This window comes from Yarrowia lipolytica, chromosome 1B (genome assembly GCF_001761485.1).
Source record: "Yarrowia lipolytica chromosome 1B, complete sequence".
NCBI lineage: Eukaryota > Fungi > Ascomycota > Dipodascomycetes > Dipodascales > Yarrowia > Yarrowia lipolytica.
In genome coordinates this window covers 1,776,005-1,795,537 of record NC_090771.1, presented here as the reverse complement: position 1 = coordinate 1,795,537, position 19,533 = coordinate 1,776,005, and the positions used below count along the sequence as shown (strand labels likewise).

Genomic DNA, 19,533 nt, shown 5'->3' with positions numbered 1-19,533 from the left:
AATAAAAAATGCACTTAATATACAGTTAATCTAACATCAACGTAAGTAATAAGAAGCTCAAGGGCAAAAAACAACTCTGAGGCTCGTTTAAGAAATGTTGACGGGAATAAACTTGGAAGGCATGGACACCCGGTTGAAACGAGTCTGCAGCTTGCCAATGACCAGATCCAGGTCCAAATGTCGAGTGAGACCGACTCGTGGAATACAAGAGATGCAGTGCTTTGAGTCCAGCTGAACATCCAGAGGAGACTGGGTGTTGCATCCAGGCGAGATTGACAGTCGAATGGAGTACTTCTTCTCGCCATACTCATCCGCCTCTACACTCTCATATAGCTCAAAAACAATCTGGGTTAGGTAGTCCAGCTCGGGAATCACGTTTCGGGCGATTCGGGTGTTGATGCCGGACTCGTAGATGATGTTGAGCAGGGTGTAGATGTGAGATTCCTTGGTGAAGTAAGCAATCACACCTCCAGTCTCGGCCTGCTTCATCTCGTTGAGCTCGGACAGAATCTCCTTGAGCAGAGGCAGACACGTCAGCAGACCAATGTCCAGCTTCTCCTTGTCCTCGATACCGTACTCCTGGGGACAAATGAAGTCAAACAGAATCTTGGCCAGTCGGTACAGCTCTCGAAGATGCACGTACTGGGGGCCATAGAAAGTCTGCTGGGGCGACTTGCCGTTGGAAGATGTTTTGGTTTCGTCGTCACTTGTAGGCGTAACAAGAGGAGTCTTTCCAAGAGAAGACAGCTCGGGAGCAGAGACGTTAGGGATGTGGCACGAAGGGGGAGCAATTTCGACACTCTCATCGGGCTTGAAGATTCGCTCGAGGAACTGTCGGTTATGCAGTGCATCGAACTTCATAGCGTCATATAGCTCGGAGATTCGAGAAGGGTCGACCTTGTCGGGCGAAGTGAACTCGGAGAAAAGCTTATCCCATCGCTCTCGGAACAAGAAAGGGGTCTCCTGGCAACACCATCGAGTCTGAAAGGCTTCAACCTCCTCGGGAGTGTGGTTGTTGAAGTTTCTCTCCATGACCTTGTGGTGGTACTTCATGAGCTCGACGACCCGCTGCAACACAATGAAGGGCTCGGGAATCTTGTCGGGCCAGGTGAAATGAGGGGGAGGTGGGGTTCCCTTTCGCAGAAGAGGCTTAAGCTCCTTCTTGACCTTGTCCATGAGGTCCTTGGCGGCGTTGGAATCATCAAGAAGACCCTTTCGAACAACAATGAAGTCGTCAGAGACCTCCTCAACACCTAGGAAGGCAGCTGCCCAAATCTTGGCACTGGCAATGACTCGTCGTTCAGAAGATGAGAGACACTTGACATTCTTGAGCAGGTTCTTGTTGACAATCATGAGATCCTGACGCATCTGGTCACCCATGTCCTGGGCCTGGTATCGAGCCGAATGAGTGGGTTCTCCTCCCCACTTGGCCACTAGTTGCACCTTCTCAACCTCGCCGGTGCTCTTATTGATTGTGGGCTTGATCTGGACCTTGGTTCCGGGGAAATCCATCTTCTTCTCCAGAGCAATGATCAGGTTAGCCATCTTCTGAGGATCCTCGTCAGTAGCCTCCCTTGTGGCCCGTCGAGTAGTCTCAAGCACCTCCATCAGACGATCCTTCTCTCGGTAAAGAACCTCCTCCTTGTGACCCTTCAGTAGATCAATGAAGAGAGGATGCTTAAATGAGACCTTGATCTTCTGCTTGGGGGTTCGGTCTGCGTGTCGAATCACAATAGCCTGGCCCTTGAGAACCCAGGACTGGTGCTTCTCGGGCTGAGGAGCAGTGTTAGCGATGGCTCGGTCCTTGTTTCGCTGCTGCTTAGCCTGCAGGAAGATCTGTCGCAGAATTCGGGCGCAGTTGTCGTAATATTCGTGGTTGTCCTTGACGAAAGAGAAACCGTTAACATCAATGACATACGACTCACCTTGGGCACGCAGCAGATCAAAACCGCAAATAGTCTGCTCAAAGGTCTGAGAGACCTTGCTGGCAAACTTGATCTCCTCGTCAGTCAGCTTGGTCACAAACCGCAGCTCCTTGCCATATGTGTTCCGTCTGACAATACCGTCGACAACGGGGGACTTTCGGGTCTCAGCGTGACAGTAATGGGCTCCAACAGTGTACGCCTTGACATCCTCCTTGTTTTCGGTGTCCATAAACTTCTCGTAAATGTACGAGCCGTCCATCCGGACTTCACAGAGATCCTGGTCAAATTCTGAACTCTTGTTGCCGACCTTTCGGAATAGTCGTCGACCTCCTCCTCCCGACGACTTGGGGTAGTAGACGTAGATGTTGTGGTCTTCTCCATCCACGGGCTTCTCGACGAACGGCTTCGTCATGGTCTTGCCATCCACCATGACGGTATCCTCGTCAACCATGTGACATTCGGACTTGGGCTGGGGAGTCAGGATGACATTGTGTTCGGCCAGCTTCTTGGCCAGGTCAGGGTCGGCCTTTGCGCCTCCGTCTCGGGTGCAAATGAGACGAGGAGGGGTTTGAACATTGGCCGAGTCGAGCAGGTCAAGCACGATACGTCGGTCCCACAGCACTTTTTGCAGAATGAGGTCATTGACGAGGAAGGGTTTTCGTAGCTTGACGTAGGAAATGGCCTTTTCGAGGGGAAAACCGGATGAGAAGAAGGAAATGAGAAAGTCACACGTGGGCCAGTTCTCAATGGGCTCGTCCAAAATCACCTTGTCTCCAAAGACAACGGTTTCAAATTCGCCCGTGTCCAGCAGCCTGTTGAGAATGTGCCGACATGGCTTGGATCGGGCCTTGACGTCCATCGCACAGACACCAATTTTGCCAATCTTGGGAAGGTTGGACAGGTCGGGGGTACCAGAGGCAGCTCTGATGCTAGAGAAGGAAGAGGACCGTCGGGCTCGGCCCTCAACAGCAGCCTTTATTGACGACGTGGAGATGGACGAGTCCGAGGGCTCGTACGAGGATGCGGGGGCCGAGGCCGACACGGTCGGAGACGGTTCTGAACATTTTTCCACGGGGGGGGGTGTGGTGGGTGGTGTGAAGATGTGTGAGAGGTAGACCCGATGTCGACGAGATCAGCTTTAGGGTTCAGACTAATGCTGCGCTCGACAATTGGGAATATCGAAGCAATGATTCTGGGGTGGAGTTTGGATGACAAGGAGAGGGGGTAGAAAGATGAAAAAAAAAGAAATCGATTTCAAAGGAAGTTTTACAGCGATTGACCTTTTAAGATCCGACATCGGTCTCTGGTAAAACAACTTTTAATACTCCCGTTTGTGCTGTTCGCTGCTTATGGTTTTGGCTAACACCAGATGCATAGGCAGCGTGGTGCAGCGAGCCATTCTACTGGACTGGAGCTACAAGCAGCTGATTGGGAAATGTTCTCTGGCTGTTTTTGGAGTGGTAAAATTGATTAGACCACTTGTAGTTATTCTTTTGTTTTATGAGTGAGTGACGTATACTCTTGGCAAGCCACCCCCATCTGAGTTCTTCCGGTTATCTACTGTACGATACCGTCTCCACAGCTCGATCGTCTATGCAGCAGCTTCGCCTTGTTTGGTGGGTTGATATAGCATAGCACAGAAGACCTTAAGCCGATATATACTGGGTGATATCGACAGATTGAGATATAGAATGACCAATTCTCAGTCTGTCTCCAATTCAATAAACTCCCACCTACTATAATACCCCACAATAGTGGCTTTACAGTCCCCTCAATCTACTCCATTGTATCTATCCACGTGCTCGCTATTGTGGAGCCAAAGTTTCGTTGCCGCTCACATGCAAAGAAGACAGACGTATCGTGAGCGCAAGGCCAAATGTTACAGTGGTGTAGAAGGAGGGCTCTATATAGACAGTGTCGGCATCTCAAGTTGCTGGGTCGCACACATCCCGTTGTTATTAATCGTTTCCACCAGTCGTTCCAATTTGGATCTTCCGATATAGTTTTGCACGTCTTACTTAGAAGTAATTGTTACGAGCACACTTGTAGTGAGACAGAGCACTGTAAGTACCATACAGTATGATATACAGTATGTACTTATTTGTACTTTGAGTGCTCTATGTGCTACTTGTAGAATATATATATTATATAATATATATATATATATATATTATATATATAAAGCCTTTCGGATGTTTCAGAGTCGAGTGTCCACTACTGATGCTAACAATGCTACAGAGCTGCACAAAGAGGAGCATTATTTTATTTTATTTTATTTTATTGTATTTTATAAACACCACCACAAGTAGTACTTATTTTTATAGTACGTACGTACATTTTTCATAGACAGTCCTTCAAGTACCAACTAAAAATCCAACAAAAATTTCCCTTCACTTGAAACCGAACTCTATCGCCCAACTTGAAAATATAAACAGAACCAGTTATTTCCACTATCACTAAAAAAGAACACGAAGAATACTCTCGGTATACTTCTACTATCATTTCTGCATCTCATCCTAACTTCTTACATATCCTCATATACTGTACAGATTATGACCCATCCAAATAAACTTCTGGCATGCACGACCCAAATATTTTTTTCCAAGCTGCATCACACAAATCATAGCGTTCCGACACCCGCTCTAAAACGATGCCTGCGATTGAAAAAAAGCGAAGAGTGGAGTCTGACGAGGTCACTGTGCGTGACAGACTTGTCGGAACCCCCTCTAAGATCTTCACGCCTTTCAGAGTGAGTACTACACCCCCATCACTACACCCAACATCACCAAACTAACACAGACTATTGGACATGTTGCCAACTCCACACCTATTTCCGTGTCATCTTTCGGCCGAAACTTCCTGGTTGCATGCAGTGTGGGCCGAGCCGTTCAGATCTACGATGTTTCGACGCTCCATCTCATGTTTGTAACCTCTCCTCAGACCCCCGCGCCCATCCAGTCGCTTCATTTCCACCGACCCTACGTTTATGCCACCTGGGACAACTGTATTGGCGTCTACTTCCGTGGTAAGCTACTGTACAAGCTGGAGTGCGACACCAAGGACAAGCTAGTGTGTGTGCGATCTTTCGGAGAGAACCTGGTGGCCATCAACAGCTCACAGATCTTTGTCTTCAAGCGAGGCCAGAAGAAGGAGGAGCAGTCTGACGACGAGGACGAGGAGGAAGATAGAGACGAGCTGGACCCTCCGTTTGAGTATTACACCACCGTGACTCTCGCCAACTCTGTGGGAGCTGCGCACTCCATCATCCATCCCCCCACCTACCTCAACAAGATTGTGGTGGCAACTCGACGGTCTCTATTGCTGGTGAATATTCGAACAGGCAAAGTTGTTTTCTCCACCAACGAGATTGGATCTGACGACGAGATCACCGCCATTGTTGACGCTCCCGTTGTGAACTACATTGGAGTGGGAACTGCATCCGGAAAGGTGCACGTCTACAACCTCAAGCTGGGTGAGCGACTCATGGCCTTTCACACCGGCTCGCGGGTCAACTGCTTGTCGTTCCGGTCGGACTCCTTTGCCCATCTGGGTGTCGGAACCGCCTCCGGAGATGCTTTCTTCTTTGACCTCAATTCCCAGAAACGTCTCCACGTGCTGAGAGAGACTCACGAGGAGAGTGAGGGAGGAATCACATCGCTGGTCTTCCTGCCCGGAATGCCAGCTTTCCTCACATGCGGTGGAGATAACTCTCTGCGAGAATGGGTGTTTGATCCAGTCATGTCGGAGTCCAACAAAACAGTCATTGCACCTCCGCGAGCCCTCAGACACCGAGCTGGTCACAGTGCGCCCCCCACATCGATCAAGTTTGTTGACGAAGAGGCCCATTTTCTGGTCTCAGCCTCCGGAGACGCGTCCATGTGGCGCTTCTCGCTCCGAAAGGATGCTCAGAACCAGGAATTCTCACAGGTGTCCAAGCTCACGGAGGAGCAGAAGAACAACCCTTTCGCCAGCAAAACTCGAGCTGCCGGACCCTCTAAAAAGATGCGTGTCAAACTTCCTCCTGTCACTTCTCTAGCCCAGACTTCGCTTAGACAGCAGGAATGGGACTCGATTCTGACAACTCACAAGGGCGAGAACTGGGCACAGACTTGGGACGGACACCGAGGACGAGTTGGAGCTCACAGATTGCCCACTTCAGATGGTGGCATCGCACAGACTGTGACTGTGACTCAGTGTGGTAACTTTGGTGTGGTTGGATCTGCTACTGGATCCGTTGACATTTTTAACCTGCAGTCAGGCATCCTGCGACGCAAGCTACAGGGTACCCCCAAGAAGAAGGCCATCACAGGCATCGTGGTTGATTCGCTGAACCGAGAAGTCATCACGACTTCTCTGGACCGAAAGGTGCGATTCAACGACTTCCACACTGGTAAGCTGCTCGAGACTGTGACCCTCGCTGCTCCTATCACCAAGCTGGTTCTGCATGACTCGTCAGATCTCATTGCTTGTGCTCTGGACGACTTCTCCGTCGTGGTCATCGACACCATCACCAAGCGAGTGGTTCGAGTTCTGGAGGGCCGACACGCCAACCAAATCACCGACATTTGTTTTTCTCCCGATGCAAAGTGGGTTATTTCAGCATCTCTCGACTCGACCATCTGCACCTGGGATCTGCTGACTGGAGCCTGTATCGATGTTATTCGACTCGACACTGTAGCTACAAACGTCGAGATGAGCAGAAACGGCGACTGGCTAGCCACAGCTCACGTGACCGGAAACGGTGTGTGTTTGTGGTCCAACCGGGGCCAGTTTGTAGACATTTCGTCTGCTCCTGCTCCCGAGATTGAGTCTTCTGAGGTTGCCCAGATTGATGCCGTCGGCTCTCTGGCTCAATCCTCGGTTGTGGATGGTGCCTTTGAGGAGACCGAGACAGAGGATCAGAGTCTGGCTGCTTCGATTGCCCAGATCGAGGAGTCTCTGCTGACCCTGTCTCTTGCTCCCTCCTCCAAGATGAACACTCTTGTGCATTTGGACACCATCAAGATGCGAAACAAGCCCAAGGAGGCCCCCAAGGCTCCTGAGCAGGCTCCTTTCTTCCTACAGCTTACCGGTGCCGACAAGAAGCCCGAGGAGGCTACTTCATGCCCCGATGGACTTGTCCCCTCTAATTTCGATGCTATTGGAGAATCTGCATTTTCTCGTCTTCTCCGAGAGGCTGCTCAGTCCGGCGAGTACCATGAGTTCATTGACCATCTGGCGGGTATGTCTCCTGCCCAGACCGATCTCGAGATCCGATCTCTCAACTCCTGGGCTCCATACACCGAGCTGATTGCGTTTGTGGACGCCATGGCAGCTGTTCTAGAGAAGCGAACCAACTACGAGTTGGGCCAGGCATGGATGAACATGTTCTTGCGCTGCCATGGAGACGTTATCATGTCTGCTCTCAACCCTAAGATTGTTGAGGACGAAGAGGAGGACGAGGTTCAGCAGCAGCCCTGTGAGCCTCTGAAGGGGTCGTTGACCAGATGGAAGGAGCTCAACCAGCACGAGTCCAACAGAATGGAGGATATTGTCAAGTACTGCCAGGGAGTCATCAACTATCTGCGAGTTGGATACTAAGCAGAACCCATAAGGGCTGTTTGGGTGGAAAATGTTAGAATAATGCATGTTTTTGGATACTGGAGTAGAGATATGATGAGAAGGTGTCACAGTACACCATACAGTAGGTATAGCAAAGGTAACAGTAATGATAGACATTGTTACTTCCAAGTTCAAGCGTAGTTATCCTTCATCTACAAGGTAGTATGATACCGCGCTTGTAGTTACTGTAGACCACGTTTACAACAAGCACTCGAATTACGTGACCAAAGCAGCCAATACACAGTTCAGTTGATAATACGTCTTGTAGTATAATGTACCTTTGTAGGCAGAAGTTCATGGTATCCTGACTGAACTTGTACTACTTGTAGAGTGTATACTTGTACAGCACTATAATATTACGTCATGCGCCACACAGCCACTGTGAAATATGCAGCAAAGGAACCACAAGCATTGTATGAGAAGACACCAGTACTTATAGTGATGACAGGTGAAGGGTACGATGCGGCACAGAGAATAGCAGAATGAACCAAATAGCTTATATTAGGGTCATTATTAATCACTGTCTTTTCCCCCTATCGAGAACGTTTCGAGAGCCGTCTCAACTATGTCGTCCTCCAGTTTCCCCTTCTATGATCGTCTCCACACTCTCCACATGTAGTCTAATATTTCGACAACCCTAACCTAGGCACGTGGGCGTGTTTTGTCGTTGCAAGAGGATCTATGTAACGGGACGGAAAAAAGTGGCACCAAGCTGAAATTTTGAATAACAAATAATTAGGAGCAATTGAACCGCTGGTCAAAAAATCACGACGGTCCATCACTCCTGATCCCTATAATATCACTATCTACCTTGCGTCTCAAATTTTAATTCGCTTTAAAACACCCGTTCACCATGGCTTTCCTTCCCAATCTTGTTGCCACTCCAATGTCTCTTGCCAGCTCCTACTCCAAGCCCGTCACTCTCGGTATCATCGGTGGCACCGGTCTCTATAAGCTCGGAGCTTTGACACCCGTTGCTCAGATCGACATCGACACTCCCTGGGGCAAGCCTTCTTCTCCTATCACCATCTCCGAGACCAAGTCTGGTTTCCCTGTGGCCTTTCTTGCCCGACACGGTGTCAATCACGATCTGACCCCCACTGACGTTCCCTCTCGAGCCAACATTGCTGCTCTCAAGAAGGTCGGAGTCAAGGCCATTGTTGCCTTTTCTGCCGTTGGATCTCTTCAGGAAGAGATTGCCCCCCGAGACTTTGTTGTCCCCACTCAGATCATCGATCGAACCAAGGGTATTCGACCCTCGTCTTTCTTCGAGAAGGGTTTCGTTGGCCACGTTGGATTCGGAGAGCCATTTGACGTTGCTCTGGGAAAACTTGTGGCCGAGCACGCCGACAAGGCCTTTGATAACTCCAAGTATAAGATCCACACCAAGGCCAAGGCCGGAAAGGACCTGACTCTCGTCTGCATGGAGGGCCCGGCCTTTTCGACCCGAGCCGAGTCACAGCTCTACCGATCGTGGAACGGAGCCGTTATCAACATGTCTGCCATTCCCGAATCCAAGCTCGCCAAGGAGGCCGAGATCGCCTACCAGATGATCTGCATGAGCACCGACTACGACGCATGGAAGGAGGACGAGGAGCCTGTCACTGTTGAGCAGGTTGTCTCCAACCTCACTGCCAACGCCGAGTCTGCTACCGGTGTTGTCGAGGCTCTTCTTGAGCCCCTCGAGAAGGCCCTTGCTGACAAGTCCATTGGCTACGATCTGGACGGATCCATGAAGTTTGCCGTTTCCACTGCTCCCGCTGCTCGAGACGCAACTGTTGCCAAGAACCTCGACTTCCTGCACCCTGGCTACTGGTAGAGGAATTGGTGTACCTGTAAGATACAGTTAGATAATCAACGTTTTTTATTAATAGATTATTAGAAGATTGTGATAAGTGCGAGTCCAGAAAAAGTCATGTATCGTACGATACCGAGTGAAACCTGAGAAAGAAAACGTCGTGAAAGAGACCACATGCATACTTGTACTTGTACTATGGATTGGTATTTGAGACTGAGCACACACCATGGGTGCAACACCACAAACTGCTCAAATGAGAAAGGACAAACGCCTACTTGTACTGTAAACCCCGAGTACAAGTACGACTACTCGTAACGGAGACCAAATCCACCCATGCAATCAACGCGGAAGTCTCATTGCTCTGCTTTCGACCTTGTACATATACACGCTTGTCTCTGACCCTCACGGCAAAACCCTTTAGTTGACATTACTAATACCTATTATATGAATGGCTAAAACTAAATAGATAATCTCAAATACTAGTGCCTTCCCCCCTCATCATATTGATTATCAGATAATCCACTAGCGCCAATACTAGCGACTGAGTGCTTGCATCCTACGCTAGCCACTCTCCACAACTGATAGCGCCCATTAAAACAGCAGCCGCCTGAGGGGAGATCCAAGCCAACTAAATCAAAAGCATCTGATGAATTAGAAATTGAAGCTGCACATGTTGTAGGTAGCAGGTGGAATTTCCTACTGGGTGGGTTGTGAGAGGAGAGAGTTGGGTAGGGGTAAGCAGATATGTGCTGTCTCTGTATGGACAGTGAGATGATGAGCTTATCGGAACAGCGCATCTTGTTAACGCCTGTCTTCGTTTGTATCTGCAATACGGCATGCCCGTCTTTATTCGCCCCGCAATGGTACGTAATAGCTCTGATTTTACTGGTTCTCGTACGAGTAGTCTCTTTGAACGTTCAAACAGAGATCCATGGTTCGTGCAATTGAGAGAGTGTGTGCACAGAACAGGCCACGAACACAGTGGAATACTGCGAAAGACTGCACGAAATTGGCTGAGACAACATATGGTAGGTAGGCGAAGATGTCTGCGAAGTCCTTACCCTTGCCACTTCCCGACTGCCCTCCAGTTAGCGACCTTTTTCGTAGATCACGTTCGAATAGACGCTAGTACCATTTATGAACAGTGGGTAGCTACGATACTGTACTTGTACCGTACACACAGCATTTCAGAGAAGCCAACTGGTTTCAAGTTCTATCGATGTCCACAACGGATACAGCCTTCACGTACAGTACCTTTGAAAACAGCAGCCGCACAAACAGATACTGTAGATCAAGCCGCATGGTGTCAATAAAGGGTACGAATCCCACAATGATACAGGTCCACCAGACAAGTCATTCTCATTACATGACGCATTGTACCTGCCAGTTGGTTAAACCGAACCATTATCGACACCCGCCAACTGCCTACTCCATTTCTACCTTCCTCTCCGCATGCTTGCAATAGTTTGCACAAATCCATCATTGTTAACAACATAACTACATTATAATCCATCTCATCATTTCAGTTTTGCGATCCTTGCCTTTTTGCATGAGAGGGGACACTCGCACAGGGTATGCTTCATCGCTTAGCCATTTTGTCTCATACAAATATCGTCATGCCGCTTCTTCATTCAGCAACAGCCTTCTCGAAAAACTCGGGGTCCTCCTGAATGCTCTCCTTGACGATATCCAGACCGCCCTGCAGCTCGCCTCCAATGTACAGCTGGGGGAAGGTGGGCCAGTCGGAAAACTTTTTCAGGCCCTGTCGCACGGCGTCATCTTTGAGAATGTCGAAAAAGCCGAACCGCACGTGATGTTCTCTGAGAATGGCGACCAATTGTCGTGAGAAGCCGCACTGTGGAGCTGCCGGCGTGCCCTTCATGAAGAGCATGACTGGTGCGGCCTTCACGAGTTTGGCCAGACGGGCGTTGAGTTCTTCTTCGGTCTCCTCTGCGGGTTCGGGAGCGTCTGTGGATGAGCTGGCAGGGGCGTCAGCAGTAGAAGAAGTGGGGGCAGCGGCGGCGGCCGACTCAGACTCGGCAGGCTTGGCGTCGCTCTCGCTCAGAGCGCTGATAGTGGCGGCCAGCTCCTTGGGGTCGGCTCCACTCAACTCCTTGAGAATGGTGCCGTCCCTGAGCATGACAAAGTAGGGTACGGCCGAGATGTCGAAAGATTCGGAAATCTCTGGCAGCTCATCGGCGTTGACGGACAGAAAAAGCACCGACGAATGGAGGGTCGACAGCGACTTGAAAACGCTGTTCATCTGGGCACAGGGAGCGGCCCAAGGAGTGTGGAAGTAGACGGCCACCAGAGTGGTGGGAGCTAGCGAGCTGGTGAGCTCGGAGAAGTGCGAGTCGCTGGTGATTTCCACGACTGACATGTTGCACTGGGTCTGTGTATCTGTTGTCGCTCAAGTGAGTGGTGGGTCAAGTGTGTGTGCTGGTGCTGTGCTGTAGTGCGTTGAATCAGATTTGTCAAAATCAGATTCCTCCCAAACTTTCAACTCAGTATTGCACTGGGCGAAGAAAAGAAAAGATTAAATATGAGATTGATAAGATTGGCGCTTACTGACAAAAAAACGTCCTAGTGGCTATTATGAGCCTAGCAGCAGCTGAAACGATGCCTAGAAGATGACATAGTCATGGGACACAAAACCTGCTTCTCGTACGACTTTTCTCCACTCCACTTAAAGTGCTAGAACATCTACTGTGGCTGTAGTTCCGGAGCAAACTCAGCCGTGCTAACCGTGTTGTAGGTGTGCTTACCACTATACGTACAAGTACTAGTACCAGTAGTTGAATCGTCCGGTCAATGCTCTCATAAAGCATTTTGGTTTTTTTCTCGGGCCACAAATGCTTTATTTACACCTTCATTTATCTCTTCAACAGTACTTGTACATACCGTAATACTCGGTTGTTCAATTTCTCTATAGTGTGTAATTACGTCGAGTAACGTCCTGTAAAGTACATACTCTAACTCTTACTTTTTCGACATCGGATTGTCTCGTTTCTTTCTCCCACTTATCTCCTGTCTTTGACTAAGAACGGGCAATTGCATCTGATTGATAAATACTCCCTCAACCCACTTCGGTCACGAGTACATACTGTACTGTACTTGTACATGTATCGGTCATATTATGTAGGTATCTGCGGATCGAAGAGGCCCAAGTACTTGCAAAGTCAACTAACTCTGTCGACTTTGTGGGACCTTAGTTGATGCAGACACTCTGTATCACAACCTTATTCTCGCCTTCTGTAAAATTTTCTAATTATCGCCGGGTAAGTTGAGACATTGCGAGAGGAAGTTGCGAGAGTTATAGTCGGAGTTTAACTCGCACGAGTGACGTCATGTTCTTCGATTGAGATCACACGATACAATATCAGATCAATTCTATCCGTAATTACTGTGAACAAACTGACTCTGCGGCTCTCTCGCATGGCATCGGAATTAGCCGCGATGCACAGAGATCTGCGAAGTATTCAGAGACAAACGTTCGAAGTGGAGGTCGAGAAAAAAAAATAAGATCGCATCTGTCGATTAAGCCTAAATTGTGAGAGCCGGACTCGTGCTCCGATAACGGCGTTCGTGACTTGGACTGTGAGGATGCACAATTCCATAGTATTATCATCAAGTCAAGAACAGGAGTGAAGAAAACTTGGAGATGATAAGCACAATAGGCTAGGACTCTCAAAAGCCGTAATAACAACGGCTGTCCTTTAAATCGGACACTACTTGTACTGCAGTGCAAGTGGTATATAAGGTAGCTTTGGTGTTACGGGTCTCTTATATACAAGAATAAACAAACTGTACGAACACTGCAAGTACAATACATCGATTGCCGTAAAAACAAATGCAATAATAAATAACTAAATAAATACTTTCCTTTCCACATTCTACATCCACTCATCGTCGCTGTCATTCATAGCCTCCATCAGATCAAAGTCGTCTTCGAGATCGAGCTTGTCTCCCAAAGAAGCCAGAGATGTGAACGGTTTTCCAGTTAATTCAAAAATCGGCCCCTCCTCCTTCGTATCAGTCTCTGCCTTTGTCGACTTTGTTTTACTACGGATCTTGCTGGTGTAGAAGTCTTCGAACAGAACGATATCCTGACGAGACGTCCAATGATTCGCATGCATCTTCTCGTCCACTTTTTTGCGTGTTTCCAATGCCGTTCTCCTAGCATCTATACCCTGCTTGAAGAGGTTTCCTGTTCCAAATTGCTTGGGCGAGTTCTTCTGGTTGAACAGATAATGCAGCTGCCTCAGCAAGTACTCAATGGAGTCGGCAGACGAGAGCTTGCCAGATGCGTTCATTGCGCCAATACTGCTGGTCTCAGACAACTGATAGATGAAATTAATGTCAGTAGTAATACCCACCCTGACTGCCAGGGCAAACAGGTAGTCGACAATGTTGTTCCGAGCTCCCAGATCGTCGCCCCATTGAGCCAGAAGACCTCCTATAATGTCGTGGTCGATCTGAGACGTGTCTTTCTTGGTTCCAAAGAAGACACGACCCATGGCCCGGAAAAAGGATACCTGATCAGGACGAATGTAGTCAGCTGAAGTAGCCCCGCTAGAGGTCACGGTAGACCTATGGAAGAACTCCAGGGCGTTGATGGCTGACCGAATGTCACCCAGGACATAGGCCACCTCCAGACACGGACCATAGATACTCTTAGGTGCGAGAGTGAGCTTCCGAGGAACCGCTTTGGTAGAGCTCACAGACACGTGTTTGGAACCAGCTTCAGCAAGAACAATCTCCAGCAGCGGCTTTCGTAAGAAACTTTTGGCCACAGACGATACCTTGACTCTTTTGATTCTGGGATGATCCAACAGGTCACGAGAGAAGATACTCTCGACTGTATGCGACTCTGCAAACGATTGAGCCTCGTTGTTGTCGTTCTCCGAGACCACAACTATCAGGGGGGCCAATTTTTCTTCCGGTAAATAGTTCAAGTACTCCTCCACAGCCCGTCGAAACCACATCCGGGTACCTTCATGCATGATATTAGGGAGATCCTCCACAAGAATAACACGCATACAGTCGTCCTGACGAAGAAACATGTACTCCGAAACAGCTTTGTGGAATGCCTGAGCTGATGGTGCTTGGTAGATATGAGCTGGGTTACTCCATTCAATCTTAGCGGGGGATTTATTGAGAAGCTTGGACACATCAATGATCGCTTGATTGAGAGCTGTACTTTTCGAAGAACCTGCAGGTCCACTGAGAATGACTACCCGTCCCACAGCAGAGGTCACCGACTCTAGAATGGTGTTGTAGATTTCCGTGTACTTCTTGGGACTGATGGCGATCTCAGATGCATTCTTGGGCTGGTACTTGGCAGTCCACGGGAGGCTCCCTGGCAGCGGCAAGTTAAGGTCACGCGATTCACTCTTGTTGTTAAAATGTGCTTGATTGACGTCACGTGATCGGGGTAGAAATGACGGCGGTGATCGCTTCCTGAGTGGTTGAGCCCTTGGTGGCGGCATTGCCTGTATGGGTGGAGGTCTGGCTGGTTGCGGCTGAGTCTTTACGCCACGTGACAAGCATTTTTCGCGTGCTGAATCCAGGGCGTCGAACAGGTCGGTCTCGCTGATGTCTGACAGGCCGTCATCGTCAGAATCGAAGAAGGTCATGATTATGTTTCGTTCTCATGGAGGTTTAACATAGATGCATATTGGGGGCAAAATAGAGTTTATAATTGCGAAGGCAACGAAAAAGCAGGCACACACAAACAAATGGCAAGACGAATGCTCGATGCATATTGAGTTTTTGAGCATGGATCAATCCGGTATGGGAAAGACGAATAAGGGCATTGCTACACTGCAGTGAGTTGGTTGTGGAGCCGTTAATGGACTGGTACCTGCCGCAATGAGGTTGTTTCATTATCCTTGTCGTACAGTTCACTGTATCAGGTACAGTACTACAAGTAGCATGTGCCATTCTGGCAACATACTCGAATGTACAGTATGTACATGACGAAAGGACTGAATGTAGGACAAGGACGCGATGCAGAAGAGTAGAAACTACTGTACTGTAACAGGAGGGGATGTTGGCGCCCTACTACATGGTCATAATTGGTTTATTTTGGTTCCAAAGTGGAAATAGCAGTAAGTCGTCTTCTTGGTGGGCAGGGCTCCAGTTAATGATATTTACTCCACCTTCGACACTTGTTTGTACAGAAATGAGACAGTCATGTGACGACAGTGGTCGTTAATGGAGATAATATTTCGAGATTACTACTGTATATACTTGACATGATCTTGTGTTGACCCTGTGACCACATTATAATTTGGGGAAATTATCGGATATGATAACGTTGAAGCGACTGTACGTTTTGTACTTTCACACAATTACACGAGCATATAGGCAGATGAGCATAGTGCTGGGATGAAGTAGGTCAGATGACGAGTTCGAGGGAGCTACTGTGACACGTTTCCGGTCAATTATTACCCAATTCAACTCTACGCACAGACACTAACCCTACTATACGGCTCTGTGTGTGTGGACAGGTCGAAGCAAAAGGCGGCCTTGGCCACCAGCCTGAGGCGGTGGCAAACACCCTAATTGCTTGTGCTTGTAGCGGGGCCTACTACAAGTGCATTAGTACGCGAGATACAATAGAAACTAACGATACTGTGGCTGCTTGGGGTTATTAAGGAGCACGTTATTGCTTTTAAGCGAGGTTTGGCTTTGAAACGTTCTACAGTAATTACGAGACTAGAAAAAGCAACGGCAAAAGTCATCAGATGTGTTCTTCAGAAGCACGTGCTGTTGACTGTATGAGTTGTATACTCCCGACGGCTGGCCAACTAATACTATTGAAGAGATGAATTCGATCCTTGGCATCAAGGCTCTGTCGTATTCGCCTGTGAACACCGCGTCTATTGGAGTAGTCCTTGTTGGCCCACCCATTGTTATCACCCCACACCCTACAGGCAGTTTATGTACATAGGGAGGTGCCTAAAGCGGTATCAGTCTAGCTGGTTACGGACATGGAATGTCTTACTTGTGCTAGTTTTACAAGTCCATGCTTTTTTTTTGCTCATCATTGGGTTGGGGTGCACACGATGAAACATGGAGAACTGAGACGACCGACCTTTGCAACCAGCAGTGAGACCCCCGGTGAGACAGGGGTCATGGGAGAGTTGTTCACCAGCAAGTGTCCGTGTAGCAAGTATCTCCAAACTGGGCCAATATCATCTTGGCATTGGTATGGTCAATAAGTGAGCACTTTTCCCACCCTCCGCACCTTGCACCCACGACTGTGAAGTCTAAGAAAAAGCAAAACACGTATTGCTGGAGATATGGTTGTACATCTAATGTGACGACGAAAGAGGTGCTACCTGTAGCCACTTGAGCCGCCCATGGAGTGGTGCCTGTACTGTACTATTGCGAGTGTGGGGGCCCTAGTTAAACATTACAGTAGTTACTCCTCGTACTCACACTGTATTAAATAAATTGGATCGTGTGTACCGCAGGGTGTACGTCTTGTTCTTGCACTCACTCACTGTACCATTTGTGCGTTGTACGCCATGCGTTAAAGTCAATCGTGAACTCTCCTACTCCGACACGTGTTTACATGACGTCAGTGATCCGGTGTAGGGTTGTGGAGTATGCACAAAGAAGACCTACTACGGACCTACATACAGGGTCGTAGGCGGCCGCGGAGGGTCCGAAAATGGGACTAGTCCGCTGGAGCACGATGGGCCAACGATAATTTTCTGCTCGTCTCTTTCTTCGTATTCTGCGCTTCTCACGAAGGAGGTGCTCATGGATGCTCATGCACACAGTGATATCAATCTGTGGTCCCAGGCCAAAAGAAAATATATCTCCCACCGTGCTTTTTATACTTTTTTAGCTTTGCCAGCTATTTATATTTGCAGCTAGTAGATGCGCAATTTCACATGTCCATCTCGGAGGTCGGATGGGGCTCCGAACAAGGGATGAGGGCCTGTCAGAGGCGTTTTGAGGCCGTGGAAGCAAATACGAGAGGTCGTTTTTACCCCTACCCTCCTATCTAGTGCCCCATTTCAGACACCTAGCTACGCCCCATCAGGCGGCACACACAACTTGTATTAATTTTGGCGTCCCAAATAGGAAACACATTAACCCAGAGCAGGCAATAAGAGGGTGCACACTGCACAAAGAAGTACGAGTACACAGTTAGCCCCTGACTTGCAACCCCTTAACACATGTTTTAAGGTTGATCAGGTGGAGGAGGACAGAACAAGGGATATAATTTGGACCTTAACGGGTGCAATAAGGGACGTTTATGTGGGAAAAAAGCCGATACTAAGAATATTCAAGCAGTTAGAAATAACCACATATCCTTATTATGTTGGTAGCTGGGGCCTGTCAGCTCTTACACCCCGTCAAATGCCACACATTCCTAAAATGCATTCCTTGTGAACCTTTTCAAATAAACTTTTAGACGGGCTGCTTTCAGGCTCCTTTCAGGCCGCTGACTCTCTTTCAGGCAGTGCCTTGTCCCGCTTCAAACCCTAAATGTTACTGCTTTGGGCGTTAAAGTTGGACCGCTACTGCGTGGCACACACGTCTTCGCGTCTCTTGTTGTGGAGATATCTTCATCTACTACCTCCAAACGCTTGAATCCGCTTCAGCTCCTCGATATATTCCACCCTTCGGCTGTTTAGCCAGAGCAGAGTGTACACACGCAGTACACAGACATAGCTACCAGTTAACGGTAACGACATTCAACGAACAACACCAACCAGAACCAACACAGAAAGATACACTGTCCTGTTATACGCCAACGACATCCAACAACTTTTCGACACATAACATACACACGTCACTTCTTTTCTCAACATGGACCTCAAATCAATTGTGTTGCCTCCTCCTCGACCAGGCTCGGCCACAGAGCTATCTAACCCACACCTATCACCTGGCCATGGTCCCCTGAGACCCTACTCGGCCAACGCCCTTCCCAGTATAACCACAGCCCCCGGTGGATGGAAGACGTCGTTGCCTCCTAGTCCGGTACACAGTCCTAATAATGGACAACCGAAGGACAAGGATGGCAATCAGATGACTGCTGCCCTCGTTGGTGAAAGCAATGGTGTTGCGAGCGTGAACGGAATGAATGGAACTACTAACGGAGCCACCTCTTCTAACGGAACCATGTCTAATGGAACCTCGCCAGGTCAGAGTCCTGTCAACCAGACACTGAACACAGCCACTTCGCCGACGCATTCGGTGCCACAACTGCCTCCGCCAACGGCAGAGACGTTTCCCACGCTCAACAGAAAGAGCAGCACATCCAACTTCAAGATCTCCAAGTCACCGCCCAAGTCGCTACGGAAGGCAAAGTCCATGGCTGCCCTAGGCTCCTCGCTCTCAAACTACCCTCCACCTCCCATGCCGGACTACGAGTACGACGATGAACCTGCTTCTCCCACGGCCATCAAGACGGAGCAGCTGGAACCTGCTACCCCCAGCATCCCTATCATCAGCACCCTGCCCTCCTCCACGAGCGTCTCTTCCAGGCGACACGCACACATTCTGTCGGAACAAAGACGGCGAGAAAACATCAACGGAGGCTTTCAACAACTGCGCAACGCAGTCCCCTACTGCCGAGGAACCCAGCTGTCCAAGGCCGTCATCCTCAAGAAGGCGGTCGAGTACATTGCAGCTCTGGAGGAAGAGGTGTATAACCTGCGGTACAGACCTGGTCCCCCCCAGGGCCATGCACCTCCCCAGACCCACACCCACGGCCCTCCCCCTCAACACCATCATCAACATCAGGCTCCCCCCATGCACCACATGCCCCACCAGCAACATCCACAGCATCAGCCTCATGGGCCCCCTCCTATGCATATGCCTCCCGGAGCTCCCGGGTCCGTCGCAGGTCCACCTCCCATGCACATGCCTGTCTACTCATCTCCATCGCCGTACTCGTACCGGTCGGGATCCCACAGTGCCTCACATCTGCCACAGCCTCCTCACCACGTTCCTGAACGTCCTGCATCTGCCGAGGGCTCGCCATATGCGCGACGATCGTCCCACCAGGATCTACGAAGCTTGCGGTCTAGTAGCACCACGTCCCTGGTTGACGATAAGCTGCCTCCCATGAACAGTGAGAGGTAGCTAGCTATCTGAGAAAGGTTTCCCCACGACTGGCTCTGCCGACAGTTGGGGACGAGCCAGAGCTTCAAGACTACGTTTTGATCTGTGAACCGAGTCTGG

At 49.2% G+C, this 19,533-nt stretch overlaps 7 protein-coding genes across 7 annotated transcripts; 4 read left to right on the top strand and 3 right to left on the bottom strand.

The window, feature by feature from the left end:
* Nucleotides 1–87: 87 nt before the first annotated feature.
* YALI1_B17927g (uncharacterized protein) lies at nucleotides 88–2,784 on the bottom strand (the record flags this gene model as incomplete). Its single annotated transcript, XM_500841.3, has 1 exon — nucleotides 88–2,784. One exon carries the CDS (start codon nucleotides 2,782–2,784, stop codon nucleotides 88–90), a length of 2,697 nt encoding a protein of 898 aa, XP_500841.2.
* Nucleotides 2,785–4,575: 1,791 nt separating this feature from the next.
* YALI1_B17908g (uncharacterized protein) lies at nucleotides 4,576–7,505 on the top strand (the record flags this gene model as incomplete). The annotated part of the gene is made up of 2 exons (XM_500840.3): nucleotides 4,576–4,674; nucleotides 4,725–7,505. The coding sequence occupies 2 exons, from the start codon at nucleotides 4,576–4,578 to the stop codon at nucleotides 7,503–7,505; spliced, it is 2,880 nt and encodes a 959-aa protein (XP_500840.1).
* An 874-nt stretch (nucleotides 7,506–8,379) lies between these two features.
* YALI1_B17871g (uncharacterized protein) lies at nucleotides 8,380–9,345 on the top strand (the record flags this gene model as incomplete). The annotated part of the gene is made up of 1 exon (XM_500839.3): nucleotides 8,380–9,345. One exon carries the CDS (start codon nucleotides 8,380–8,382, stop codon nucleotides 9,343–9,345), a length of 966 nt encoding a protein of 321 aa, XP_500839.3.
* An 815-nt stretch (nucleotides 9,346–10,160) lies between these two features.
* YALI1_B17853g (uncharacterized protein) lies at nucleotides 10,161–10,637 on the top strand (the record flags this gene model as incomplete). The annotated part of the gene is made up of 1 exon (XM_068282086.1): nucleotides 10,161–10,637. One exon carries the CDS (start codon nucleotides 10,161–10,163, stop codon nucleotides 10,635–10,637), a length of 477 nt encoding a protein of 158 aa, XP_068138187.1.
* A 314-nt stretch (nucleotides 10,638–10,951) lies between these two features.
* YALI1_B17838g (uncharacterized protein) lies at nucleotides 10,952–11,704 on the bottom strand (the record flags this gene model as incomplete). The annotated part of the gene is made up of 1 exon (XM_500838.3): nucleotides 10,952–11,704. One exon carries the CDS (start codon nucleotides 11,702–11,704, stop codon nucleotides 10,952–10,954), a length of 753 nt encoding a protein of 250 aa, XP_500838.1.
* Nucleotides 11,705–13,217: 1,513 nt separating this feature from the next.
* Nucleotides 13,218–14,960, bottom strand: YALI1_B17805g (uncharacterized protein; the record flags this gene model as incomplete). The annotated part of the gene is made up of 1 exon (XM_500837.1): nucleotides 13,218–14,960. One exon carries the CDS (start codon nucleotides 14,958–14,960, stop codon nucleotides 13,218–13,220), a length of 1,743 nt encoding a protein of 580 aa, XP_500837.1.
* Nucleotides 14,961–18,156: 3,196 nt separating this feature from the next.
* On the top strand, nucleotides 18,157–19,434 carry YALI1_B17773g (uncharacterized protein; the record flags this gene model as incomplete). The annotated part of the gene is made up of 1 exon (XM_500836.3): nucleotides 18,157–19,434. The coding sequence occupies one exon, from the start codon at nucleotides 18,157–18,159 to the stop codon at nucleotides 19,432–19,434; it is 1,278 nt and encodes a 425-aa protein (XP_500836.1).
* Nucleotides 19,435–19,533: the final 99 nt, after the last annotated feature.